Source organism: Moschus berezovskii, chromosome 1 (genome assembly GCF_049115385.1).
Source record: "Moschus berezovskii isolate FMDL1 chromosome 1, NW_MosBer_1.0, whole genome shotgun sequence".
Taxonomy (NCBI): Eukaryota; Metazoa; Chordata; class Mammalia; order Artiodactyla; family Moschidae; genus Moschus; species Moschus berezovskii.
The window spans coordinates 2,691,121-2,718,577 of record NC_142460.1 but is presented as its reverse complement, the minus strand read 5'-3'; the positions used below and the strand labels follow the sequence as shown (position 1 = coordinate 2,718,577).

Below are 27,457 nucleotides of genomic sequence, written 5' to 3'. Positions count from 1 at the left end.
CCCGGAAGGGCTCCCGTGCCCTCACGGCGACCCGGAAGTGGCCCCGGCCTCGGGCGGGAGGGAAGAGAGCTGAGGAGGTGAGGCTGACGGCGCAGCTGTTGCCGGGACGATGGCGGGGACGGCGCTCAAGAGGCTGATGGCCGAGTACAAACGTGAGTTCGAGACTGCACCTTGCCTGCCGTCCGGCGCGGTGCGTGGACTCCGTCGGTGCGCCGTCGGGACGGCTTCGTGCTGCCGCCCGGGGCCGCCCGCGACGTCTGGTCGGGAGAGGCCGGCGCGGCGCTGGTCTGGAGACGCCGGCTCTGCGGTAACCTGGGGCCCCGCTGCCCCAGCCTCGCGGACGCCCGCGGGTCGGGGAGGGGCGCCTCGCCGGCCTCCTGAGAAGTCCAGGAAGCGTCCTGGGGCAGTGGGGAGCGCATTGTGATGGGCCGAAGGTGAAAGGTCAGACTCGGGTCTCCGCTTTAACGAAGGGTTTTTGAGCGGTGGCCCCTACCTTTCTTCCGGGTGGTGTTGACACAGCGTCCTTAGTGCCCTGATGTTTGCTGAAGGCAAAGAGGAAAACGAGAACCGTCCTCTGCCTTCTACCGCGGAGGCGCCCTTGGAGTGTCGGTGGTAAGGTGGGGACGAATGCTCTTGTGTTTGCTGGGACACGGTGGCAGCCTGCTTGCGGTTCAGACCTGCCAGTTAGCCGTCCGACCGTGGCCTGGCCCTCGCCCTGCACCTTCCCCCATCCCCATCTGTGAGGATGGACCTTAGGCAGGTGCCTGACAGCCGGCTGTCTAGAGCGTGCGCTGTGACAGCTGTCGTTATACTGAGGACACTTTCAGAAGAAACTTGAAGATAAACTACAGTGATGAATGTCATAAAGCGAACTGGTAAACATGCGGCGCACCCTAAACCGTCTTGGTGGCCCTGCACAGGGAATATTGGTGTTTGGCTGGAGGGAACCACAGTGTTGCAAGTGCAGGCTTATTAAAATAAACGTTTAAATAGTGCTCACCATCCAGTGTTCTCCAAGGTAAGGATGTATATTTAGGAAAGACTTTTGGGGGCGGCGTGGAGAGATAAGGTTCTCCCTGAAAAGATTGGGGGTGGGGGGCCGTTGCCTTTGTCTCCTCATGGGACACCTGGCTGGAGTCAGATGTCTGGGGACACATGCTATCTCCTGCCATCCTAGTGTGTGTTGCTGTGTCTGTTTGTGTGTTTGACCCTGTTTCTAGACTGCCAGCAGGTGTTATTTTTGTAGAAGACACTATAAAACCCCTGCTCAGGGAATTTAGGTGGCTGCTTCAGTCCAGTCTTTGCATTGTTGAGCTTGTATTTTCTCATGTTGTCCCTTTACCATACTTATTTGTAGTAATAAAATGTAAATAGCAGTTGATTTTCAAAGCTGTATCACTGAAATGTATCTTGTGTTTTTTAATGTGTAATTGCACAACATTTTGGAGAGTGTGTAGCAGACAGAGCTCTACAGGTGTCTCCCAAAGACTCCAGTCCCCAGTTACCCATCAGACACTGACCTGGGCACCGGTGTGAGGGACTTTGGAGATGCTGGTAACTAAGGAGCTGACGTTAAGGTGGGGAGAGTGTCCTGGGTTATCGGGGTGGAACCCAGTCATCACAAAGGCCCCCAAACAGACGAGGCAGGCGGGGAGGTCGGGGACTCAGAGCAGGAGAAGGACTCCCCCCGCCAGGCAGGGCTGGGCCAGGACCGGAGGAACACAGTGGTCTCTGGAACCTGAGGATGACCCCTGGCTGGCAGCGGTGAGGACCTGGAGCCTTGGTCCTGCAGCCGCCGGGAGTGGGATCCTGCCAGACCTCTTAGTGAATTTGGGTGGCAGCCTTGTGAGACTATCAGCAGAGAACCAACGGCCTGTGGGTGCCCAGCCTCTAACACGAGAATCATGAGGTCATCAGTGGGTGTTGTTTGCAGCCACTGAGTTTATGGTCATTGTCACATCAGCTGTAAAAAATGACTACAGTATATTATAGGGGGTTTTGTTGTTGATGCTGTATCTCAGGAACATGACAAAATTCCACTTAGTGACTCTTGTCTTTTGTGCCTTAGCATCCCGGCTTGCTGTCTTCCCGCGTTTTAGGGTGGTGCATCCATTGGAAAGGTATCCCCCCAGAAGCAGCTTCTGTGCGCGAGGGATTAGATAGATTTGGATGGGGTTTAGGCCCACTGTCTTGTACTTGAATAGTCATAGAACTGCAGAAACTCTGAGGTGGTAGGACCTTGGCTGTGAGTCTGTTCAGGCTCATGATTTTATAGATTTTGTGGGGAATTGAGTAACAGACAAAATGATTTGCCCAGGTTCTTACAGCCAGAAGAAAGGAGAGGCAGGGAAAGAACCAAAGTGTCTTAAACCGACCTCTTTCCTTGATGTTTTATCTTCATGCATCTGGGATTTTCTAGGGGTATCATAGATGGACTTAGGGCTCCTGTAGCAATGCATCACAACTGAGTGGACTTAACTCATCCTAATCCGGCGTGTCCTTGTTTTAACTCAGTTACATCTGCACAGCGCCCGTTTCCGAATAAGGTTGCATTCACAGACTCTCGGGGGCACTGTTAAAGCCAGTGTGGTATAGTAGGACCCCAAACTCAGGTGTGTAGAGCCGCCCCTGTGCTCCTGTGCCTTGCTGCTCCACAGCCTTCTCTATCTCAGTTGGTGGCGTTCTTGTTCTTCCAGTTGTTTGGGCTGCAAGCCTTCGATTGTCTTCGCTGATTCATGTTATTCTGTACCCACGTGTAGTCTGTTGACCTACCTTCAGACTTTCTCCTTTATCTGGGGTTCCACGCTGGCCCAGGCTCTGTTCCCAGATCGGATCACTCTGCCCAGAAGCCCTCTTAGCCTCTGACCTCTTAGCCTCTGCATATCCTAGCCCTTCTGCCTCTGTTCTCATGGACCCCTCTGCCCAGTATGACTCTTCAGCCCTGTGGGCAGCCCTTCCCTGCCCCACTCCCCTGGAAATGCCGTCTCTGAACACCAGACACCCTGGCCTTCCTGTTACTGTCGTCCTTCCCTATCTTTAACTCTTTTTGGCTTTTTAAAGCTTTTATTGTGAAAGGTGTTATATTTTAAACAATATAGAAGGTGTACATTCAGATGATATAGTAAAATGACACCAGCTTAAGGAGAATGTTAGCAGGAACTGAGCAGTCTGGTGTGTGTTCCTTCCCACCCCCACCAGGAGTGATGACCACCGAATTTTGTGTGACTTGTTCTTTTCTTTATAGTTCTGTCACTTAATATCCTCCTGTGTGCATGCATGCCAAGTCGCTTCAGTCGTGTCTGACTCTTTATGACCCAATGGACAGTAGCCCACCAGGCTCCTCTATCCATGGGATTCTCCAGGCAGGAATACTGGAATGGGTTGCCATTTCCTCTTCCAGGGGATCTTCCCCACCCAGGGATTGAACCAGCGTCTCTCCTGTCTTCTGCATTGGCAGGCAGGTTTTTAGACTAGTGCCACCTGGGAAACCTGTAATATCCTCCTACACATTTTACTGACTTTTGCCTGGTTTTATACTTAGTGGGGATGGGATTGCACAGTATGTATTCTGCAAATTGAGTTTTTGCTCAGCACTGTTTCTGAGATTCATTTATTAGAGCTGTGTACATTCTCACTGCTGAGTAGTGGTTATGTGTTACAAGTGTTTTATCCCTGTTTGTGCTTTGTCTTTCAACCTTTGTGGTGTCTGTTTTCCTAGCCACCCTTTTGTAAACAGTTTTATTGAGGTATAACTGACCTGCAGTAAGCTGGTGTATATAAGGGTGCGTTGATGACTTTGGTGTCCGTGCAGCCACCCCACCTCCCCAGCCTCCTCCTGCCTCTTCGTAATCCTCTGGGCCCTGTCTTGCCTGCACCCCCAGCGCCCAGGCAGTGACTAACCCACCTTCAGCCCGCCGTCACCACTCTCCTAGCTGTTTGTACTTTCTTTGTCAGAGGCCTTTCACTCTGTGTAATCGTGTTGTGATTCCTCCAGGTTGTTGCTTCGGCCATTTGTCGCTTCCTATCCTTGCAGAGGGATGTTCCTCTGTTTGGGCAGACCCACCATGGCTTGTTACTGCATTCACCTGTCAGTGGACCTTTGGGTTGTTTCTAGTTTTCTTGGCTGTTACAGGTAGTAAACCTGCTGTGAACATGTGGGTCCCTGTCTTTCTGTGGACATACGCTTTCGTTTCTTTTGAGTAAATTCCTGGGTCACGTGTGAGATGTGTGTTTGATTTTTAAAGAAATAGCCAAACTGTTTTCCCAAGCAGTTGTACCATTTTACCTCCCCACCAGCAGGGTATCAGGAGGCCCACCGACTTGCTGACACTTGGTGTGATCACGGTTAAAGTTTTAGTCATTCTGCTGGGTGTGTAGTGGTATCTCATTATGGTTTTAGTTCCGGTTTTTATATGCCATCCTTATGTCTTTATTGATAATATGTCTTGAGTCTTTTGCTCAGTTTTTAATTGAGTTTATTGTTTCCTTATTACATCCTAAGTGTTTTTTATATAATGTTGGTGCAGGTCTTTTGTTGGGTATTTTGAAAGTATTTTCACTTAGACTGTGGCTTGTCTTTTTAACTCTGTGGTAGGAAGCGGGTGCTGTTGCCCTGTTAGCATCTGAAGTGTACTGTGTGGTGTTGTGACCTGTGTGCACTAGCTGTTTGGCAGGACTCTGTTGCTCCTTCACTTGACTTCCCTCTGTCCCTTGAATGACAGCTCCTGTGGCTTGCCTTGTAATTTTCATAACAGTACCTTTAAAAGAGCAAAGGTTTTAAAATTTTCAGTGACGTCCAGTTGATTGACTTTTAAACCATTTCTTGCTTCCTGTGTTTAAAAAATCACTGCCTAACATAAGCTCACCAAGGTTTTCTCCTGTGATTTCTTTATACTGTTACCTCTTATATTTCAATCTGTGATTCATGTCAAGGTTTTGTGCGTGGTGTGGAATAAAGATCAAGGTATATTTGCAGATGATTTCCAAATGGCTCTCTGAGTTTTTGAGTGCTGTGTTAGTTTGCCTGGGCTGCTGTGGCAAAGTGCCACAGGATGAGGAGCTGAAGCCACGGAAATCACTTCCTTACATCAGAGATCCAGTTGTGGCAGCACTGGTCCCCCCGAAGCCTCTCTCCTGGGCATGTAAACAGCCTCCCTTGTCCTCACGTGTCCATCCCTCTGCATGCCTGTGCCCTAATCTCCTTAAAAGAACACCTGTTAGATTGGATTAGGGCCCACCCCCCATGACCTCATTTAATTTAATTCTTTTTTAAAGATCTCAGCTATGTACTTTTCTCCATTTTGTGCCACTTACTGCATCCTGGAGTTCATCCTGTATGAGGACACAGAGGTGTCCCGTCAGTAGGGGTGTCATAATATGACTGGTCCCCTGTTGATAGACATTTGGGTTGTTGCCAACTTTTTGTTTGTTTGTTGTTAGCCTTGAAATAACTAACTTTACCGACATGTCTTTTCTTATTTTTAACCTGTGTCCAGGGGATAAATTCCAAGAAATAGGACTGCTGGTCAAAATTTATATTTTATTTTGTGTGGTATCTATTTTTTAAGCCACTATTTAAAACAATGTTTTTATTAAACAATTATCATTCTCAAGGAATCAGTGGCAAAGAATGGGCATTGCAAATTTCTCTGATATTAAGATTTTGTTTCTCTTTTTGAAGTTGTTTTTATCATTAAAATGAAACAATATGGTTGTGTGTGTGTGTTTTAAAAACAAAACAACAGAACAAGTAAACAGAGCGTTATTTGTTGTTTAGTTGCTAAGTCGTGTCTGACTCTTTGCAGTCCCGTGGACTGTAGCCCGCCAGTCTCCTCTGTCCCTGGGATCTTCCAGGCAAGGATACCGGAGCGGGTGGCCGTTTCCCCTCCAGGGGACCTTCCTGAGCAGGGACTGGATCTGCGCCTCCGCGTGGCAGGCGGGCTCTCAGCCCAGTGACGGCCTGTCCACCTCACTCAGCTGCTGTCACTCTTTGCCGACGGTAGATGCCGCTGTTGACCAAGGCTGAGGGTGGGCAGGCTGCTGGGGGCAGTGGTTCTTCAGCTGCAGAGTTTGCACCTTGCCGCTCCCCGAAGGGAGGGTGTCATGGAGGGGGTTAGGGGGTAGTTCCCAGGGGAGCTCCATGCAGGAGGAGAAAGGCCAGCTCTTTTGGGTGCAAGTTCCTCCTCCAGGCCCAGGCACCTCACTCCCTTTCCTACCGACATTGTCTCCCACCCCTCTTCAGCTCTTTGTAATTCGTCTATCCTAATCAGTTGAAGCAGTGACGGATTTTATTTTCTTGAGCTCCAAAATCACTGTGGACAGTGACCGCAGCCATGAAAGTAAAAGACACTTGCTCCTTGGAAGGAAAGCTTTGAGAAACTTAGACAGCATATTAAAAACCTGAGATATCACTTTGCTGGCAAAGGTCCGTCTAATCAAAGCTATGGTTTTCCCAGTAGTCATGTACGGATGTGAGAGTTGGACCATAAAGAAGGCTGGCACCCAAGAATTGATGCTTTCAAATTGTCATGCTAGAGAAGACTCTCGAGAGTCCCTTGGACAGCACAGAGGTCAAACCAGTCAATCCTAAAGGAAATTAACCCAGGATATTCATTGGAAGGAATGATTCCAGAGAGGTCTTCTTACTCTTAAGTTACTATTCTTGATCAGGGTCCATTCTCTGTCCCTTTCGGGAGCATGCCATGTGTTACTGTCTAAAACTGCTTAGTCACATCCAGTGATGTCTCACCTGCCACTTCCTCATATTTTTCTAGAAGTGGATTCATAGTGGGTGTTGTTATAATTTGTTGCAAGTTGCTCTGCACAGAAGCATCTTTGTGGCTACCTAGATTCTGAAGCTAGTCTTTGAAGTCATGACATCAACACTTAAAAAAAAAAAATTCCTCAGCGTGTCTCTTGGTGCCGCTGTGCACACATACCTGAATTTACACTCTGGAGATGACTTTCTGGGTCATGGTTATTGTTGCTGTTCAGTTGCTAAGTCGTGTCTAACTCTTGCAACCCCATGGACTGTAGCCCATCAGGCTCCTCTGTCCATGGGATTTCCCAGGCAAGAATGCCTGTCTGTGGCTGAGCAGTGTCCCTGGTGTAGATGGATCATACCTTGTTCATTGACCATAGATATACATTTGGGTTGTTTCCTACATGGGGCTGTTATGATGTTCCTATGCCAGGAACATTCCCATACAAGTCTGGGCACATACATTTTACATTTTATTTAATTTTACTCCATTCCTGTTTTCAGGCACCATCCTGTGTTCAGGACCCCTGATTTATGTGTCCAGCCTGGACTACTCTTTAGGGCTCTAGTCACAGGTCCAGTTTCCCCTTTGACAGTCTGCACTTAGATGACTTGTAAGCATCTTTAACTTGATGTTTCAGAACTAGACTGTTTCCATCCTTCTGAAACCTGTTTCCCTGGCGAGATTTTCTAGCTCAGCAACACTCATCCTCCCTGTGGTTCAAGTCCACCGTGCAGTTAAACCCCTGACTCTCCCCGACTTCAGTGGCCCACAGAGTTCAGCAAGGTGCCGGGGTTTCTTGGGGCTTCATGCTCACTGGCTCCTCTGTAGGAGCAGAGTGGTTGGGTCACCACAGCAGCAGGGACTGAACGCGGTGGGGCCCTGTGGGGTCCTCTCCCAGAGAGGACTCAGAAGACTGCAGGTCATTACTGCAGCATTATCATTTTGATGACCACTGTCAACAGGACAGAAATTCCCATTCAGCTGGGATATAATATATCATGTTTGATTTATTAGCTTTAGTCAGAATAACCAGCAGGAGTATTTTGGAAAGTTAAGCCAGTTTGTTTGTTTGTTTCTTCATTGTAAAGTGAAAGTGTTGGCAGTTCTGAAAGTTTCCTATTTGCTGGCAGAAAGAACTGTTCACACAGTCTTGATCTGAAGTGTCAGTGCAGCTGGCATTCACTTGGGACAATTAGAATTTCCATTTGCTAGTATGTGTGCCATGTCATGTATGTATAGCTTTATATGTGTTTTATAGTTTTTTGTTAAAATGCAAGGTAATATGCATTCTTTCTCATAATGACTTTCCCTTTTATCTTACAGAATTAACGCTGAATCCTCCAGAAGGAATTGTGGCAGGTAAGGTTCTGTGAAGTTCAGTCTTTATCATTTACTCCTAACTGCCAAAGTTTCCTGCAGAATTAAAGTTGTGGAATTTCTTCTTTCCCTGCAGGCCCCATGAATGAAGAGAATTTTTTTGAATGGGAGGCATTGATCATGTGAGTTCATCATATGTGTCGTTTGGTTTTAAGCCTTTACTGGAAATTAGAACCGTGAATCACGTTCAGCAGTGTGACTGCTTGGAGGCGTCAAGGGAGAGAGAAAGGCCAAGTGCACCTCTTTTGATGAGTTTTTCTCTGTCTGCTGATCTGAAAGCAGAAAACGGCATGAACATTTGAACTAATTTCAACAGAAACCGTTGCACAGACTCAGAGAATAAATTTATGATTGCCTGGGGGGATGGATGGGGGAAGGGATAGTTAGGGAGTTTGGGATGGATGTGTACACAGTGCTGTATTTAAGATGGATAACCAGCAGGACCTGCTCTGTAGCACTGGAACTCTGCTCAGTGATATGTGGCAACCTGGACGGGAGGGGAGTTTGGGAGAGAATGGATACACGTATATGTATGACCGAGTCCCCTTGCTGTCCACTTGAAAATATCACATTGTTAATCAGTTATACCCAAATATAAAATAAAACGTTTGAGAAGGAAAAAAAAAAAACCAAACAGCAGGAACATTCATCCAAAGGGAGTGAGTGTTTCCTTAAAGCCAGTGAAAGTCTTAGTTAAGTATTTGTATTTGTAGAGTTTCAGAATAATGAAGTTTGGACTCTGGGTTAGCTTCAAACAGAATGGGCTCAGGCTTTGAAGGGTCCCTGTGAGCCTGGGGCCCTGGCAGTGGGGAGGGCTCCTCAGGGTGTGGGTGCGGCCCCGGGTCTGTGGGTGCAGCCTGGATTCATCTCCCTCCTTCTCGTCTCTCCCTTTTTCCCGTTTCCCTTCTCCCCACCTTCCCTGTCCTTCGGGTCCTCTGCTGCTGCTCCTTTTCTGTGTACCTTGTCTGGCCTTCCCTTGTCCCTCACTTAGAGACATGGCTTAGTTCTAAGGTGAGCAGTGTGGTTCCTGACCTCATTCTATAAAGGTCCTGCATGGATGTCATATTTCACTGTTAAGTGTTGCTTCTTGGAAAGAGCAGTGGACTTCTGACTCCACAGTGTTCTTTGGCCCTGTGACCCAGGCCCTTGTTTTCTTTTGACCTTAGGTGTGTGAATCTTGACCATCCTTAGGTAGTATTTTGAACAAAATGTGGTTAGGTAGAATTTAGGAAGTTGAAATTATAATCAGTTTCAGTGTTTCTGTTAGTGAAGTGAGACCTTTCGGTTAGCTAGGCAGTTTTCTTGAGGTGGGGTTTGTTGGGTTGCGGTGCGCTCTGGCGGGGCAGGCCTGGGGGGTGTGTGAGGTTTGCTGGAGCAGGTGTGCACTTGAGTTTGAAGTGTCCTGTGAGCGTCAGTAGATGCTCTGTATTTGCTCCGTGCTCATGTCAGGTGTAGCCTGAGAGGCAGACTGCTGCTGAATGTTGTCTGTGGAGCTTAGATTAATATGTGAAAATTGGTGTGAAAGTGAGGTTTTTGATAAGCAGGTTGTTTTAAACACTGTCCAAAGAAACTCTGTCACACCCAGCATTGCCTTGCCATTTGCTATAGCCAGTGGCTTGGGCCTGTGACGCCCGTTTCTTTCCTGTGTTGACGTGCTTTTTGGCAGGAGGATGACTTCACAGTCTGTGTTTGTACCTAATAGGTACTGTCTTTCACCCCCTAAAGCAGGTCCAAACTGAAGGGTGCGTCTCCTGATCAGCTTGTCTGCGTTTGATGCGCTCGGGTCAGCTGTAGCTTTTTATCTTTGGGGAAACAGGAGACTGAATCCCGTGAACTTGGTCTGTAATACATCCTTTTCGTCTGTCAGGTCACGGGCGTTCTTTCTGCAGTAATGCGCTGACCTGCCCAGGGCTGCCCGGCTGTGGGTGCACAGGGCCCAGCGAGCCCCCAGTGGCCCTTCAGCCTTCCCAAGCCGTGGCTGAGGCGCACTTGACAGGACCCAAGAAGCCTTCCTGGACACTCGAGCCTTCCAGTGTGTGGTATTTTTTTAAAGGATTTACTGTTAAGAATCTGTTAGAGTAAATATTACTAATTATAGGTAAATAGCAGAAAATTAAACCAATATTTTGAAAACTTATCTTAAAAAGTGATTAGAACTACTTTCAGGTAGAGCACTTTTGTGTTTGAATAGGCTTTTGCGTTAGTGTGGAATTCCCCGGCCCTGGGATCTGCTGAGATTGTGGGTTTTGGTCCCATTCCAGATCCTTCCACAAACAAGAGGCCGTTTACAAATGTGCTGAAAACATCTATTAAGGAATTAACTGTCCTCCCATTGATTTGTCTCACTCCGCTGTTCTGGCAGACGGCTGACTGAGCTTTGCTCCTTGGCGTGATAGGTTTTCTCTTTCCTCTTTTTATGTTTTGATTGTTTCCAGAGTTCCCTGCATCCCCTCGTGCTGCCTGCCAGTGCAGGGGACGTGGGTTCCATCCCTGATTCGGAAGGATCCCATAGGCTGCAGGACAGCTAAGCCCTTGCACCACACCTATCGGAGCCCGCGTGCTGTAGGGCCCTCGAGCCACCACTACTGAAGCCCACAGGCCTACAGCCCATGCTTCTCAACAAGAGAAGCCATCACGATGAGAAGCTCGTGCACTGCATTTAGAGAGGAGCCCCCCTCTCTGCAGCTAGAGAAAGCCCACACAGTGACGAAGACCCGGTGTAGTCAAAAAGAAAACCTGGAAAAAAAAGAAGTGTTATGAACCTGTGTGTGAGGACGTTCGTTGCAACATTCACTGTAGTCATAAAAAAAAGTGGAAACGTCATTGTCCAGCCCAGGCTATGGACGTCCAGTCAGCAGGATGCCGGCAGCATGGCCGCAGTTCGGGCAGATGTTGGAAGGCAGGTCTAGACCAGTGTTGTCCCTGAGTGGGGCCTCCCCTGCGGGATGTTGGGCCATGTCTGGAGACACCGTGGTTGACACCCCTGGGTGGCAGGGGAAGCTCTTGCCCTGTCCTGGGTGGGAGAGTGCTGAGTGCCCCATAGTGCCCAGGATGCCTGAGGTGGCAGTGGTGTTGAGGTTGAGAGACCCTGGTGTGGCTGGGTACATTGATCAGCTTTATTGAGAAAGGATCTACACTCAGAGTTTTACCTGGATCGAGTGTGCCAAGTCAGTGATTTTTTATTACATTAAATAAGGAGAGTTTTGCAGTCATTTTTAGAGCATTTCCAGAAAAGTGCTCATGCCCATGTGCACTCAGTCCCCACTCCCGCCCTCAGCCGCCGGCACCCTCCGATCTGCCCTCTGACTGTTGACTGGCCTTTTCTGGTCCTTTCCACAAGTGGAGTCACAGGATAGGGCCTCTGGCTCCTTCTCTGGGCGTGGTGCCCTCGAGGTTCCTCCGTGCAGCCTGGGGCAGCGGCTCCTGCCTGTGAGTTTTGTCCACTGTGCAGGGATCTGCTCACCCACCGGCAGCTGTTTGGCTGCTTCCCTCTTCGGCTGCTGTGAGGGTGCAGCTGTGAACTTTGGGTCTAAGTGTGCAGACAGGTGTCCCGTCCCCTGGGCTGGATGCCCAGGAGCAGACTTGTGGAGCCACCGTTTGACGTTCCCACCTGAGTGCTGAGTGTTCACTTCTTCGCTTCCTCACCTTCTCTGTGTGGTCTGATGCCAGCTGTCCTGATGGGTGTGAGGTGGGTCTCAGTGTGTGTTTGGTCTGCATCGCCCTCGTGCCCGAAGCTGTTGAGCATCTTTACAGGGGCTAAAGAGCCATTCAGATGTCTTTCTTGGTGAACTTAGAAACTTTTGCCCAGTTTTAATTGGGTTGTCTTTTATTTAGTCTATATATATATATATAAAGAATTCTTTATATATTTTGGATGCAAGTCCTTTATCAGATGTGTAATTTTCAGATATTTTCTCCCAGTCTGCATATTTTCTTTCCATTTTTTAGGCCATGCTGTGTGGTATATGGGATTTGGGATCTTAGTTCCTCAACCAGGGGTCAAACCTGTGCCCCCTGCATTGGGAGTCTTAACCACTGGACCACCAGGAAGTCCCTTCTTTTCAATTTCTTAAGAGAGTCTTTTGAAACACAAAGGTTTTTATTGCTGATAAAGTGCAGTCTCGTGGGGTTGCAAAGAGCTGGACACGACTGAGTGACTGAACTTTTCCGTGTATAGATTATGCTTTTTGTGTCACGTGACCCAAGGTAACCAAGATTTTCTCTTATGTTTTCCTTTAGAAGTTTTATTTTTAAAGCTATTAAATTTAGATTTGGGGCCTGTTTTGGATAATTTGGGGGTATAGCGTTGGGTAGGGGGCAGCTTCATTCTTTTGCATGTGGCTGTCCATTTGTCTTGCACCATTTGTTGAAAAGAAAATCTTTCCTGTATTGAATCACTTTGGACCTTTATCAGAATGAGTTGACCCTCGATGTGAAGGTTCTGAATTCTGTCCTGTTGACCTGTGTCTAACCCTCCGTGAGTGCCACACATTCTCCGTCACTGCAGTTTGATAGTGTGTTTGGAACTTGGGGAGTGTTCTATTCTCCTTTTCCAAGGTGTTCTGGGCCCCTTGTGTTTCCACTGATATCTGGGGGTCAGCTTGTCAGCCTCCGTGAAGAAGCCGTTGGGGTTTGATCGAGACTGTGCTCAGTCTTTAGGTCAGTTGGAGGCATGTTGACTGTTTAACCTCTCAAGTGCTCCAGTCCATGCACATGGAACGTCTCCGCTTATCCAGGTCTTAAAAACCCCTCTTGGTGGCGCCATGCTACTTGTTAGCGAAAAGTGACCCATTTTGCAGGTGAAGGTGTGAGTGGATGCACGTGGAGGGAAGCGTGGAGGGTGACGAGACTCCGCGGTGGCTGCCTCAGAGCTGGGTCAGGAAGGGGAGCAGACAGTCGCATTTATTCTATATGCTGCTGTGTTTGCGTGTTTTCTAACACACCTGTTTTCTCTAGAGTCAGAGTTTATGTTGTCAGTGCTATTGTCCATGTCAGCATTCACTATGACGTTCTTGTAATTGATGGACTTATTTTGTGAGCTTTAAATATAGTTCAAATATATCTGATGTAAAGTTTTCAGAAATTTCTGTTACAGACAAAAGTTAGGGGATAACTATAGGCTACCTTTAGAGAGATTTAATTATGAAAATAATTATATGGAAGGAAACTATTTGTTACTGCCGTGCTTTCCTGAAACGGAAGCCTGGTGTTCTTCTTCCTCAGAGTGACCAGCACTGGTTCTCTACATCAGGACCTGGGGTGCTGAGAACAGGACAGCAGAGGCACAAGGCTGCCTGGGTCCATCCCAGAGACAGTGCTGAGGAGGGCTGGTCCCAGGTGGTTGTAGACAGACCAGCTAAGACCACCAGGCTCCCACTGGCCCCCGGGACAACAGCTCCCTGTGGCCTGTCCTGTCTGTCCCACTGATGTAAGTCCTGTCAGCAGGATCTTGCTGGCAGCTTCTGCAGCCCTGTTGCTGGCCAGGTGGCCCTCATGCATCAAGCGCGCCTTCAGTGACTTGGGGGTCTTGTGGCACAGCAGGGAGCAGGGCACCCCAGAGCTGGAGTCCTGGCTCCTGGGGGCTGTGCATGCAGTCCATGTGGGCAGGGGAAGCAGGGGCTTTGGCATGAAGCTTTGACTGAGAGCAGAGCCAAGGGTACCAGAAGGAGGTGGTGCCCCTGCTCTGGCATCCCTTGCAACTGCCCGCCCGCCCGCCAGCTGGGTGTTCCGTGTGGTTCTGCAGTGTGTGGGCAAGGGCAGTGCGCCCCCCCCACTGAGAGTGGAGGTAAAGCCGTGTGCCCTTCTTTTTTTGCTTTCATATGCTTTTTATGCTTTTTATGGTCCTGGCTTTGCAGTAATTGTCCCTAGGTGATCCAGTTCAAGGGCGTGCTAGTGAACGGGTTTACAGTCTCTCCATTACTTCAGGCCTTGTATGTACATTTGAGACATCTTGTCTGTGTGCTGTGACAAACTTGAAAAAGAGAACAGCATCAAAACAGCTTCTTCCACACCTGCTGCAGCTGGAGTGACGTGCAGGCTGCGGTCCTGGAACATGCCTGGCGGGCAGATGGCTCACCGAGCCCAGACACACCCAGGTTCCACGGTGGAGTACCCTGGCCTCCCTGTCCCCTTCGGAATGCAGCCGTGGGCTTCTTGTGTTATCTCTTGTGTTACACTTTTAGAGATGAGAAGCAGAGCACAGTTCTTCCCTTGAGGGTGATGTTGGAAGATTAACCCCAGGTGTCTCCAGTGTTTATTGGCTCTACAAGTGACCACAACCACTGTCCTACAAGAGGACCGAGCCTTGCTGGGCCTGGTCGGGCGGGGACATAGGTGCTGCGCTCACCGTGCTGGCCCCAGCCTCTCGCTCCCCTGCAGCCGGGAGAGCAGAGTAGACTGCTGCCTTTACGGAGGAGACCAAGGCCATTCTGCTCTGCTCTGAATGCTGGTCTCAGAAAGGAAATAAAATATGTCTCTCAGAGCTCTGCAGTAATTGAGGCCATCATTTTAATCAATTACAGTAGAAAATAACTCGTAGGCTTTGAAGAGTCTGTGTTTGCCTCAGATAAATTTGGTTTTGAGGTGAGGCCCTCTTTAGTGGAGGAGGAGTAAGGCCATCCTAGAGTGTGGCAAGAAAGCTGTCCAAAAACAACACTAATCATGTCTTCTGTCTCAGCTCAGGAATTTACTCGATAGCATTTTCCGTGAGGCCAGCAGGCGTGCCACCACGCACGTGGGCACACCCATGTGCTGGGCCAAGGCGCCGGGTGTCCTGGAAGAGAGGAAGCCCCCGTTTCAGCTAGTAGCAAACTAGAGCATTTGAAAGTAGCTTTGATATTTCAGATGTGGGAACACTTTAGGAAATGTTTGATCTTGCTTCTGAAGCTGTGGACGACGCAGTGGGTTTTGTTTTATTTTAAAAAAAGCCGTGTTATGAGAAACAAAGACCTGTTATCAAAGTCTTGAGCAAATAACAGTTGGCTCAGTCCAAAAACACGGCCTACCTAGACATTCTTTTCTGTTCTGGCTCGGAGCTGCCAGGGATAGTGAGGCGCTGCGAGCCTTCCTGGCATGCCTGTGGCCTGCTCTGCAGGCTCCTGGGTCAGCAGCCTAGGTTGCGGTCTGCACCGCGCCCCCTCAGCCACCCTATCTGGGACCCGGCCCTAGGTGGGGGGACCCTGGCCGAGGCCACAGCCCCCCTTCTTGGCATTTTCCCTGGGAGGATGTGTGCGGAGCCCCGCCATGGTGTTCATCCTCTGCTGTGAGCTCTCAACTGGAGAAGGGGGTGGGGTGCAGACCCCTTCAGAGGGGAAGGCTTGGGACAGCTGTCGGGGAGCCCCCCACACTCGCCCCCTGTGTGGCCGTCCTGTCCCAGACTCTGGCACCGCTGTCTTGGACACTCGTGCACCACACTGACCAGCTTTTCCCTCTGGTCTCCCCCAGAGTAGCAGGGACACAGTTTTCAGAATCCATGTGTGTGTCTTCCGTTGAGAAAAAATGGCTCCACCAAACACTTGTTGCCTTGAACTCATTTTCACCATTTTCCAGCTGCACCCCCAGCAGTGGTGCAGTGCCAGCTCTGCTGCGCTGGGTGTCTTTGCCAGGTAGAAGTCAAGTGTCTCTGCACAGGGAACCTCTGCTGTCGTGCAGGCTCTCTGTCGCCTTGCTGTCTTCAGGGCTCGGGTGTTACATTGGCCTCAGGCCCTCTCCACTCCTGTGAAGAGAACAGGATCCCTCCTCCTTGGACTGACTGCTCTTCCCAAAGTGTTGCCCTGTGTTAGTGTGTGTAGCTGTTATTCGTCACTTCTGCCTCCTTATAAACGTTTGCTTAGCAAAGCGGGTCTAAGTGTCAGGCCTGTTTTCTGTGAGGGGAGAAGGCTCCTCCCTGTCACACTTGTGAACGGGGTGGCTCGCCTCCCTCTCTGCTGGCCTTCCATCTTGTCTGTTGTTCAGCATAGTGTTTTTAAAACTTGACAGGACTTTGAAAGTGGTTTGGCCCGTTTCTTCCATTTTCCACACAAGGAGGACGTGAACCCAGGCAGGCAGGCACGTGCCTGGTGACAGTGAGGACTCAGGTGACTGTTGGCCCAGGATTTGGAGCGAGCCCAGGCCTGCAGGTCAGGGCTCATGGCTCACACACGTGCGCTCGAGCCTCATCAGTCAGCCATCCCTGTGTGCTCTGGGTCTGCTCGTTGGAGGTTACAGAATCACTTCTCAGGCACTTTCAAAAGCTGCAACTCGCCTTGGAGACAACAGCTGGTGACCACTTGTTCGTTCAGTGCAGTGGAGCCTTGCTCCAACACGTGCCTTGGTTTGTGTCTTTACCACAGCATGTCGTTGTACTGCGCAGACAGACGGGGTCCTAGGCGCCCGCACTGCTGTCTCCGGCTCTCTTCTATGACCCCATGCCTCTGGCAGGTGCTGCGGCCTCACTGTCACCCTTGCTAATGTGAAACTCTGCCTGGCCCGCCCTTCATGGTCTAAGCCAGATTGGAAGGGGACGGTGACACAGTGCTTCCCATCCAGAGCCAATGCATCGTGTTATTTCGACAATTTTTTCACCTGCATTTATTTGTAAAGCAGTAGAAGTGTCCTGTACTTATGTCTAAAATGTGATAGACATTGAAGAAAATCTACCTGGAAGTTCTGTTTCTCTTTTTATATCTTCCAGGGGCCCAGAAGACACCTGTTTTGAGTTTGGGGTGTTTCCTGCCATCCTGAGTTTCCCACTTGATTACCCATTAAGTCCCCCAAAGATGAGATTTACCTGCGAGATGTTTCACCCCAACAGTAAGTGCTTCTGAAGTAGTGTGCTGGCTCCAGGGACCCCATGCGCAGGTGGGCATGTGTCTTGTGCCACGGTTCTGCTGTGTGTTTGGAATTTCCCATAATACAACGTTTAGACATTCACTATGATCGGTAGAGGCAATTGAAGAAGTCAGCAAGTTCAGGGTGATTAACAGTAAAATGCAACTGTGAAGACGATTGTACGTAATTAAAAATAAGATTACATTGAAGATAAATACATTCTTTAAAGTGACACCTGTGTTGTAGCTTAAAGACAAATGTGGCCAATAAAGTTGTTGAGTTATGTGGGTGCTAATAGGAGCTGACTGTGGCTCAGATCATGAACTCCTTATTGCCACATTCAGACTTAAATGGAAGAAAGTAGGGAAAACCACTAGACCATTCAGATATGACCTAAATCTAATCCCTTATGATTATACAGTGGAAGTGAGGAATAGATTTATGGGACTAGATCTGATAGATAGAGTGCCTGATGAACTCTGGACGGAGGTTCGTGACATTGTACAGGAGACAGGGACCAAGACCATCCCCATGGAAAAGAAATGCAAAAAAGCAAAATGGCTGTTTGAGGAGGCCTTACAAATAGCTGTGAAAAGAAGAGAAGTGAAAAGCAAAGAAGAAAAGGAAAGATATAAGCATCTGAATGCAGAGTTCCAAAGAATAGCAAGGAGAGATAAGAAAGCCTTCCTCAGTGATCAGTGCAAAGAAATAAAGGAAAACAGCAGAATAGGAAAAACAAGAGATCTCTTCAAGAAAATTAGAGATTCCAAGGTAACATTTCATGCAAAGATGGGCTCGATAAAGGACAGAAATGGTATGGACCTAACAGAAGCAGAAGATATTAAGAAGAGGTGGCAAGAATACACAGAAGAACTGTACAAAAAAGATCTTCACGACCAAGGTAGTCACAATAACGTGATCACTGACCTAGAGTCAGACATCTTGGAATGTGAAGTCAAGTGGGCCTTAGAAAGCATCACTACGAACAAAGCTAGTGGAGGTGATGGAATTCCAGTTGAGCTATTTCAAATCTTGAAAGATGATGCTGTGAAAGTGCTGCACTCAATATGCCAGCAAATTTGGATAACTCAGCAGTGGCCACAAGACTGGAAAAGGTCAGTCTTCATTCCAATCCCAAAGAAAGGCAATGCCAAAGAATGCTCAGACTACCGCACAATTGCACTCATCTCACACGCTAGTAAAGTCATGCTCAAAATTCTCCAAGCCAGGCTTCAGCAATATGTGAACCGTTAACTCCCAGATGTTCAAGCAGGTTTTAGAAAAGGCAGAGGCACCAGAGATCAAATTGCCAACATCCGCTGGATCATGGAGAAAGCAAGAGAGTTCCAGAAGAGCATCTATTTCTGCTTCATTGACTATGCCAAAGCCTTTGACTGTGTCGATCACAATAAACTGTGGAACATTCTGAAAGAGATGGGAATCCCAGACCACCTGACCTGCCTCTTGAGAAACCTGTATGCAGGTCAGGAAGCAACAGTCAGAACTGGACATGGAACAACAGACTGGTTCCAAATAGGAAAAGGAGTGCGTCAAGGCTGTATATTGTCACCTTGCTTATTTAACTTATAGCAGAGTACATCATGAGGAACGCTGGGCTGAAAGAAGCGCAAGCTGGAATCAAGATTGCCGGGAGAAATATCAATAACCTCAGATATGCAGATGACACCACCCTTATGGCAGAAAGTGAAGAGGAACTAAAAAGCCTCTTGATGAAAGTGAAAGAGGAGAGTGAAAAGGTTTGCTTGAAGCTCAACATTCAGAAAACAAAGATCATGGCATCTGGTCCCATCACGTCATGGGAAATAGATGGAAAAACAGTGGAAACAGTGTCAGACTTTATTTTTTTGGGCTCCAAAATCACTGCAGATGCTGATTGCAGCCATGAAATTAAAAGACGCTTACTCCTTGGAAGGAAAGTTATGACCAATCTTGATAATATATTAAAAGGCAGAGACATTACTTTGCCAACCAAGGTCCGTCTAGTCAAGGCTATGGTTTTTCCCGTGGTCATGTATGGATGTGAGAGTTGGACTGTGAAGAAAGCTGATTGCCGAAGAATTGATGCTTTTGAACTGTGATGTTGGAGAAGACTCTTGAGAGTCCCTTGTACCACAAGGAGATCCAACCAGTCCATTCTAAGGGAGATCAGTCCTGGGTGTTCATTGGAAGGACTGATGCTAAAGCTGAAGCTGCAATACTTTGGCCACCTCATGCAACGAGTTGACTCACTGGAAAAGACTCTGATGCTGGGAAAGGTTGGGGGTGGGAGGAGAAGGGGACGACTGAGAATGAGATGGCTGGATGGCATCACCAACTCTGTGGACATGAGTTTGAGTGAATTCCGGGAGTTGGTGATGGACAGGGAGGCCTGGCTTGCTGTGATTCATGGGGTCGCGGAGAGTTGGACATGACTGAGCGACTGAACTGAACTGAATAGTCTGATAATATTTGATGTTCAGATAATCAGTACAGTTTTAAAATTTAGCCTTACTTTGAGTGAGTATGTAAGTCGTTTTTGTTAAAGTTATTTTTGAGAGAACTGTTTGACAGTATCATGAAAGTTGGTCAGTCCATAAACACTTAACAGAAGCTAACCCAGCAGATTGACTGTGGGTTGCTGGGGTGCAGCAGTGAGCAGATAGTCAGAGATGGGGGCTTGATGGTCAGGAGCTCCCATCTGAGGGCAGCAATGGGCGCTGACTACGGGGTTGTACAGATGAGAAGCCCCACAGGGGCCAGGAGGGCACCTGCAAGGTGGGTGTGGAGCGCCCCTCCCATGGGAGGAGCAGCAGGGGTGGCCAGGGTCTGTGTGGGGCAGGGAGGGGATCTGGTCTGTGCAGAGGCCCCATGCTGGGGGTAGGGGGGCAAACCGGGGCGGGCCTCTTAGTCAACATTAAGGATTCTAATGTTTGTCTGAGGAGCAGTGGAGGTCTGCTGAGGGGCTGGGAGAGGGTGTGAGGGGGTGGAGAGGCCGGCATGACCACCGTGGTCTTGGAAGGGCCACGGTGTGCAGTGCAGAGGGCGGAGTGAGTGCACAGGCTGGGGCTTTGCTGTGGCTGGAGGAGAGACTGCCAGCCTGGCACCAGGGGTGGGTGCTGGTGACGAAGCCCTGGGGGTGGGGGTGGGCCTGGGGGTGGGGTGGGGTGGGGTGGGTTTTAGGAGGTCGCACTAATGGCTGCAGTGGGGTCGGGTAGGGACATAGCTGCTTTCTGATATTTCTGGGGGCAGCAGTGCCATCGCATGGTCCTCCCACTCTGAGGAAGTGACGCTGAAGTTGAAAACTGGACGTGTCCTCTGTCCGTGGCAGGGAGAGCTGTTCAAAGTGTCCTGGGTGCCTGGGTCCTGTGCGTGTGGACCTCAGACGGACGGACATCCCAGTGTCCAGGACAGATGGCATGTGGTCTTCTAACCCTTCAGTGAGAGCGCAGGAGCTGCTGGAGCTGGATGTTGGGGCACAGTGGTGAGGTGTGGAGGAAAGGCTGTTTAGAGCTGCTCCCTCTGCTAGAGGGTCACGAGATGGTAGGGGTGAAGTCAGCCAGTTTATTTAAAACTGCCTGTTACTGTTATCACTTAATAGCCTTAAGGTTGACAAGTGATCCCTGGGTACCTGAGCATGTACCGATTCATCTGAGAGCTGTGAAAGGAAAATGACAGGTGCATCTCGAGGGTCTAGTTAGTGGTGCTGTTGATGGAAGATGGATTTCAATTCAAGCACAGCTGATTTCCAGAGAATTCAGGTGGTCATTTTTCTGTTAGAATAAGTTACCAGGAGAAATCTCAGTAGCTGTGATTTTCTGGATAGTTAAGTAATTGCTGTAGCCTTTTTCCTAGTCATGGGGACCTGTATTTTACACAGTCCAGTTCGGGGCTTAATGGCAGAATGAGGAGTATCTGAGAAGCTCGTTAGGAGAGTGTTGAGACGATCCTGACTACGTGACACACATGGGTAGACTATCTGATGGCCAGATGGCCTTTCCTTTACTCCCTTGGATATAACACCTATAAAATCCATGTGAAAATGGAGCCACCCCATGGGGACCAGGGCTGTGCAGACCGGCCAGCACCCTGTCCGTGATCAAGCGGTACCCTGGGAGCCCGCTGGGCCTGTGGCCAGTGTGTGGGTGTTAGTGTGGTGCCCAGGCCATGGTTGTGTCGTGGTGCAGACAGCTCCCTTCAGTGTCCACTGCTCGTGCCTCTTCTCCGTGGTCCGACTGGGTGCCCTGTCACCAGTGTTCCCTCAGCTAACCATGTGTGTCCTGCCCCACAGTCTACCCAGATGGCAGAGTCTGCATCTCCATCCTGCACGCTCCTGGCGACGACCCCATGGGCTACGAGAGCAGCGCCGAGCGCTGGAGCCCCGTGCAGAGCGTGGAGAAGATCCTCCTGTCGGTGGTGAGCATGCTGGCAGGTAACGCCACCCCGCCGCCCCAAGACAAGAGCAGTTCTGGTCCAGAGAAGAGACTTGACACTGGGGCCTGCTTTTCTTTCTTCACTAACCCTTGTCTTGCAGCACGCTGGTCCTTCCTGAGTAGTGGTGTTCAGTCGCTCAGTCATGTCCAACTCTTTCCGACCCCATGGACTGTAGCATGCCAGGCTGCCCTGTCCATCACCAGCTCCCCGAGCTTGCTCAAACTCATGTCCATTGAGTCTGTGATGCCACCTGACCATCTCATCCTCTGTAGTCCCCTTCTCCTGCCCTCAACCTTTCCCAGCATCAGGGTCTTTTCTAATGTGTCAACTCTTCGCATCAGGTGGCCAAAGTATTGGGGCTTTAACTTCAGCATTAATCCTTCTAATGAATATTCAGGATTGATTTCCTTTAGGATTGACTGGTTTCATCTCCTTGCAGTCCAGGGGACTCTCAAGAGTCTTCTCCAGCACCATAGCTCAAAAGCATCAATTCTTCGGCATTCAGCCTTATTTATGGTCCAACTGTCATATCCACACATGAGTACTGGAAAAACCATAGCTTTGACTATACGGACCTTTGTTGGCAATGTAGTATCTCTACTTTTTAATACACTGTCTAAGTTTGTCATAACTTTTCATCCAAGGAGCAAGTGTCTTTTAATTTCATGGATACAGTCACCATCTGCAGTGATTTTGGAGCCCAAGAAAATAAAGTCTGCACTGTTTCAAATTTTTCCTCATCTGTTTGCCATGAAGTGATGGGACCAGATGCCATGATCTTAGTTTTTTGAATGTTGAGTTTTAAGCTGGCTTTTTCATTCTCCTCTTACACTTTCATCAAGAGGCTCTTTAGTTTTTCTTCACTTTCTGGTGGTGTCATCTGCATAGCTGAGGTTATTGATATTTCTCGTGGCAATCTTGATTCTAGCTTGTGCTTCATCCAGCCTGGCATTTCACATGATGTAGTCTGCATATAATTTAAGTAAGCAGGGTGACAATATACAGCCTTGATGTTCTCCTTTCCCAATTTGGAACCAGTCCATTGTTTCGTGTCCGGTTCTAACTGTTGCTTCTTGACCTGCATACAGGTTTTTCAGGAGGGAGGTAAGGTGGTCTGGTATTCCCATCTCTTTAAGAATTTTCCAGTGTGTTGTGATCCATACAATCAAAGGCTTTAGCAGAGTCAGTGAAGTTTTTCTAGAATTCTCTTGCTTTTTCTATGATCCAGTGGCTATTGGCAGTTTGATCTCTGGTTCCTCTGCCGTTTCTAAATCCAGCTTGAACATCTGGAAGTTCTTGGTTCATGTACTGTTGAAGCCTGGCTTGGAGAATTTTGAGCATTACTCTGTTAGCATGTGAAGTGAGTACAGTTGTCCAGTAGTTTGAACATTCTTTGGCTTTGTCCTTCTTTGGGATTGGAATGAAAACTGATCTTTTCTAGTCCCATGGCCACTGCTGAATTTTTCACATTTGCAGGCATATTGAGCGCAACATTCCATCACCTCCACTAGCTTTGTTCGTAGTGATGCTTCCTAAGGTCCAATTGACTTCGCACTCCAAGATGTCTGGCTCTGGGTGAGTGATCACACCGTTGTGGAACTGGGTCATGAAGATCTTTTTTGCATAGTTCTTTTGTGTGTTCTTGCCACCTCTTCTGAATATCTTTTGCTTCCCTACCATTTCTGTCCTTTATTGAGCCCATCTTTGCATGAAATGTTCCCTTGGTATCTCTAATTTTCTTGAAGAGATCTCTAGTCTTTCCCATTCTATTGTTTTCCTCTATTTCTTTGCATTGATCGCTGAGGAAGGCTTTCTTATCTCTCCTTGTTACTCTTTGGAACTCTGCATTCAGATGGGTATATCTTTCCTTTTCTCCTTTGCCTTTCACTTCTCTTCTTTTCTCAGCTATTTGTAAGGCCTTCTTTTTGCCTTTCTTCTTCTGGGGGGTGGTTTTGATCACTGCCTCCTGTACAGTGTCATGAACCTCCTCCCTGAGTAGTTGATGTATATTCTTCTCTGCTTTTTTATTTAGTGTTGATCGCATACTCTTCTCCAGGCGTAAGCTTGCTTTTCATAACTGTGGATTTAGATGGTCTTGTGTCTGTCTGCCATGTCATTGGCCATGGTTAGCTGTGCTCTGACCTGGGAGTCCTGCTGTGTTACAGACACTGTGTCCTGGGTGTAACGCTCAGGTGACACTGATCCCAGCCTTAAGGCCCCACAATCTCGGGCACTTGCACACCCACCAGCAGTGCAGCCATAGTAGAATCTGAGGTGAGGGCACAGGGGCGCTGGGGCCACTCCCTAAGGGGGAGCTTAGAACACAGAGGCGTTAACGAGGTAAGGGGGGTGGGCACTTGGAGTGAGGGGCTGAGCCTCATGGTGGCATTGCCAGAGCTGGGTGTGGCTGGAGCCCAGCTTGGGGGGGTTGCCCTGTGGACAAGCGCTCTCCCAGAGCCTGACACTCATGGGGCTGTTAGACCACAAGGCAGTGCCCAAGAAGAATCGTCCTTGCAAGCCAGGCGCTTGAAGCAGGTGGGGAAGGTCCCAGCCGAGAGGAGGGCAAGGCTGGGAAGACCCTGGAGGCTCGGTGCCTGGTGTGAGGGGCTCCTGCTCCTGCCCTGACGGTGGGTGGGGGGGTGTTGTCTTTCGGACGGGAGTCCAGAGGGAGCAGGATTTGGGGAAGAGCAGAGTTTGGGTGTGAGTGTCCATCCTTGACAGGAACTCTCCAAGGCCTGGCCATGGAGGTGAGGTGCAGGGCTGTCTCTGGAGGAGGCAGGAGGGGTGCAGCTTGGAGGGAATCCTGTAAGCGGGACACAGAGGGCTCAGAGGAGCTGAGGGAGGAGTGGCCTGAATCAGTGGCCTGGTTTTTGGGGGGAGTGCTTCCATGGAATGGAGAGGCTTGGCCCTGCAGCCGCTCGGCCTGCCAGCTGGTGTTACAGAGTGAAGCTGTCGCTCTGGGTGGAGAAGCCTGAGGGCGGCTTGCACCACTTTTCAGCCTGGCCCCTCAGGAGGGGCTCTTCTGCCCAGAGAACTGACAGCCTCCCACAGCTTCTGGTCTGCCTGGTCACCTCCGTGGGGAGATGCCCAATGCCCTTATGGGACATGGGAGGTCGTGCCAGTCCCTTCCTGGCTGAGCCCCTTTCACCTGAAGATTCTCCCTCTTTCAGAGCCCAACGATGAGAGCGGTGCCAACGTGGACGCCTCCAAGATGTGGCGGGATGACCGGGAGCAGTTCTACAAGGTGGCCAAGCAGATTGTGCAGAAGTCGCTGGGGCTCTGAGCCTCCCGCGCCCGTGCACAGCTACGCACAGACGCACCACCAGGCGGTGTGCGGGGTTTCCTCTGGGACAGTCAGTGACAGGGACACTCTGTGCTGGTACCAAAAAAGGCGAGCTTGCAGAACCACAGCATTTGTGTTTTTTGTACCTTCCCCACCCCAGGCGGGCTTCTCTTCTGAAATGCGGGCTTCTGTAGGATGATGGCAGCCAGGCGCAGCTGGGGCATCCTGCGAGGGGCTCGGGGACCAGACGCGCTGTCACCACTACCTCTCCAGCTGACGCGCCTGTGCACCCAGCACTTCCTGGAGTGGGAGCGGTGAGGGGACGTGCCAGCCCCATGACTGGAGCCAGTGACGCTCCTCCTGAAGACCCGGGGCCTTGTTGCCCAGGCGGAGGGCTACAGCCACGTGTCTCCGGGGCCCCTCTTGGTCCCCTTGTCCCCAGCAAGGAGCACACAACTTTGTTTCATTACCTTGTTTTGCAGGCAGGTTTTTTTTTCTTGCAGTTTAGTCATATTTTTCATTTGTTGTATGTTACAAATAGTCACATTTAGAAATACTGTCAGGAAATAAATACTTTGTAAAGTGTGGATTACTGAAAACAGGGTGCATAGGAAAGTCTCGTGCTGGCTGTGGGGACCAGCGTCTCCCTGCTGGTGTGCACTGCAGCTCACCCTCCAGTCTCGGGTGCTAGTACATTTCCTGGAGTGCAAGCATGTGAAGCCAAGACTGTAGTCCAGGCACCTTTTCGGTGTGCAGGAGGTTTTCTTTTCCAGTCTGAAGGCTAGGAGGTTCTGAGCGTGTGTACACAGTGGCTGTGGCAGCACCTGTGACTGTTGGGACAAAACCATTCTTTGCAGCTTGGGAGGGGAAGGACGGGAAGGGCTCCCCTCAGCGCAGAGCACAGAGTGTGCCTTACCTGGACCTGATCAGCGCCTGAGAAGCGTGGTGCGGGTCCCAGGTCCCTGTTGTGGGCAGGCGCTCAGCTGTGGTTTGTGATTTCGAGATGGTCTGCGTGCCCCGGCATGGGCAGCTCAGCCCTGGGGGTTACGTTTCAAGCAATAACAGACCTGTTGCGTGCAGAATCACACATTTGGCCTGTTGCAAACAGGTTCAATTTAAATAGGAGTTTTATTTTTGAAATAAGGGACAATCTACAAGTCGTACAGGACACTTAATACCGTGCTGTCCTTTGCCCTGCTCGATGAGCCGTGGGCAGGGGTCTGCTTCCTGAGAGCTCACTGATGCTTGGTGTTCAGCAGTTCTGGCTGAGAGGCTTCTGTGGGAACCCGAGTCCTCCTCCTCAGAAAGGGGTCATTTAGAAGTTGCAGTTCAGTCCGAGGGCTGGTCCTAGGAAGGGGTGGGAGTGGAGCTCTTGCACCCAGTGGCGCTCTCAGGCTGGCATGGGGCTTCAGCGCCTTCGTGGAGAGAAGAAAGCGGCCGTTGCCTGGCTGTGAGGGGTGGGCACTGCGGGACGCGGTGGCCATAGGGCAGGGAGTCTGGCGACGGAGCAGAGGCAGTCCCTCTGCAGAATGTCTTTATTCATTTGTATTAAATGAGACGAGAGAGTCCCGTGGTGTCCTTATTCTGTGACAAAGTCTAATTCCTACGGTAAAAATAAAGTTCTATTTTCCCCCTATTCTGATCAGTACTTTTCTTTTTTGTGGCGTAGTGTAATTGTGTGGGAACAGTGGAGTGGCCCCCTGGGGAGCACGGGCACTGGGACCCCCACTGCCCCATCTCCCCAAGACGCCTGAGTTTTGGCAGGTTCCACTGGCTTCCTGTTCCTCCCGCCCTCTGGTCTCCCCTGAATTCCTGGTGTCTGCGTCAGGGTCTGGATGTTTTCACCAACCTCATCGGGCAAGGGAGACAGGCGGGCACTGAGACGGTGCTACTGTTCTGCCCTCAAATCTCAAACCCGTAACGGCTGCGGGTCTCGCCACAGCTGCTGATGCGAGTCTGGTCTCGGGCTGTGTTGGTGCAGAGGCCAGTTGCTGACCTGCCATACTGTTCCCGTGTGGCCCCTGACGTCCTTCTGGCCCCTCCTCCCCGGCTCTACATGTGTACAGTTGGGGCTCGGCCCCTCTCCCGGCAGCACTCATTCTACCCTTTGCTGAGGGGCTTCCGTCCCACTTTGTACTATTTTGATCTCTGACAGGATAGTGAGGTGGGGTCTCTGATGCCACCCTGGGTTCAGGGGCCGCTCAGGAGGCCTCACAGCTGCCAGCTCTTACAGCAAAAGGCCCAGGGGCTTCTGCACCTCCAGAAACGTGGCCTGGGGAGAGGTCAGGGGGGCACCAGACACAGGCTTCCTGGGACCCTCCTGGCCAGGTCACACGGCGTGCACTTGATCCGCCAGCAGGGAGCTCCTGGGAGACAAGCGCTGAGGGAGTTTATCGGGGGCTGGTCACGTGGGCACCCTCTGCCTGGCACCAAGAGACCAGCCGCTGAGCGAGAGCAGGTGTGCAGCACACACCTCACAGCTGTGCGGACAGTTGAGGCCCCCACGTGAGACGCCTCCCCACACTTTCTCTCCTGCCTGAGGACAGCGTCCTGGGCCTGCTCTGCACACATCCTGAGCTTTTCCTGTTGGGGATTTTAGTAGGTTTGGTTCAGGATGTTTGCTTGCTCTGTGAACGTTTCTGTTGGTTTGGTTGCCCCTGTCCTGCGGCACTGATCTTCCGCAGGTGTTAGGATGTTTGGGGTGAGGGCCCACCCTCGTTCTCCCATTTGCCTGTCTGGTTTTGGGATTGGTGAGCAAAGCTCTGGGCGTGGGAGCCTACTCACTGCCTTGTCC

General features: G+C 50.0%; 1 protein-coding gene across 2 annotated transcripts; it reads left to right on the top strand.

The window, feature by feature from the left end:
- Positions 1-22: 22 nt before the first annotated feature.
- UBE2G2 (ubiquitin conjugating enzyme E2 G2) lies at positions 23-26,299 on the top strand. Of its 2 annotated transcripts, none has more exons than XM_055415166.2 (6): positions 23-152; positions 8,088-8,123; positions 8,218-8,263; positions 16,813-16,931; positions 21,238-21,362; positions 24,551-26,299. In XM_055415166.2, exons 1-6 carry the CDS (start codon positions 110-112, stop codon positions 24,860-24,862), a joined length of 681 nt encoding a protein of 226 aa, XP_055271141.2. In that variant the 5' UTR covers positions 23-109; the 3' UTR covers positions 24,863-26,299. The 2 variants fall into 2 exon arrangements, with proteins under 2 accessions (XP_055271141.2, XP_055271151.1); XM_055415176.2 differs by having other exon boundaries at positions 27-152; positions 21,238-21,378; positions 24,551-24,797.
- Positions 26,300-27,457: the final 1,158 nt, after the last annotated feature.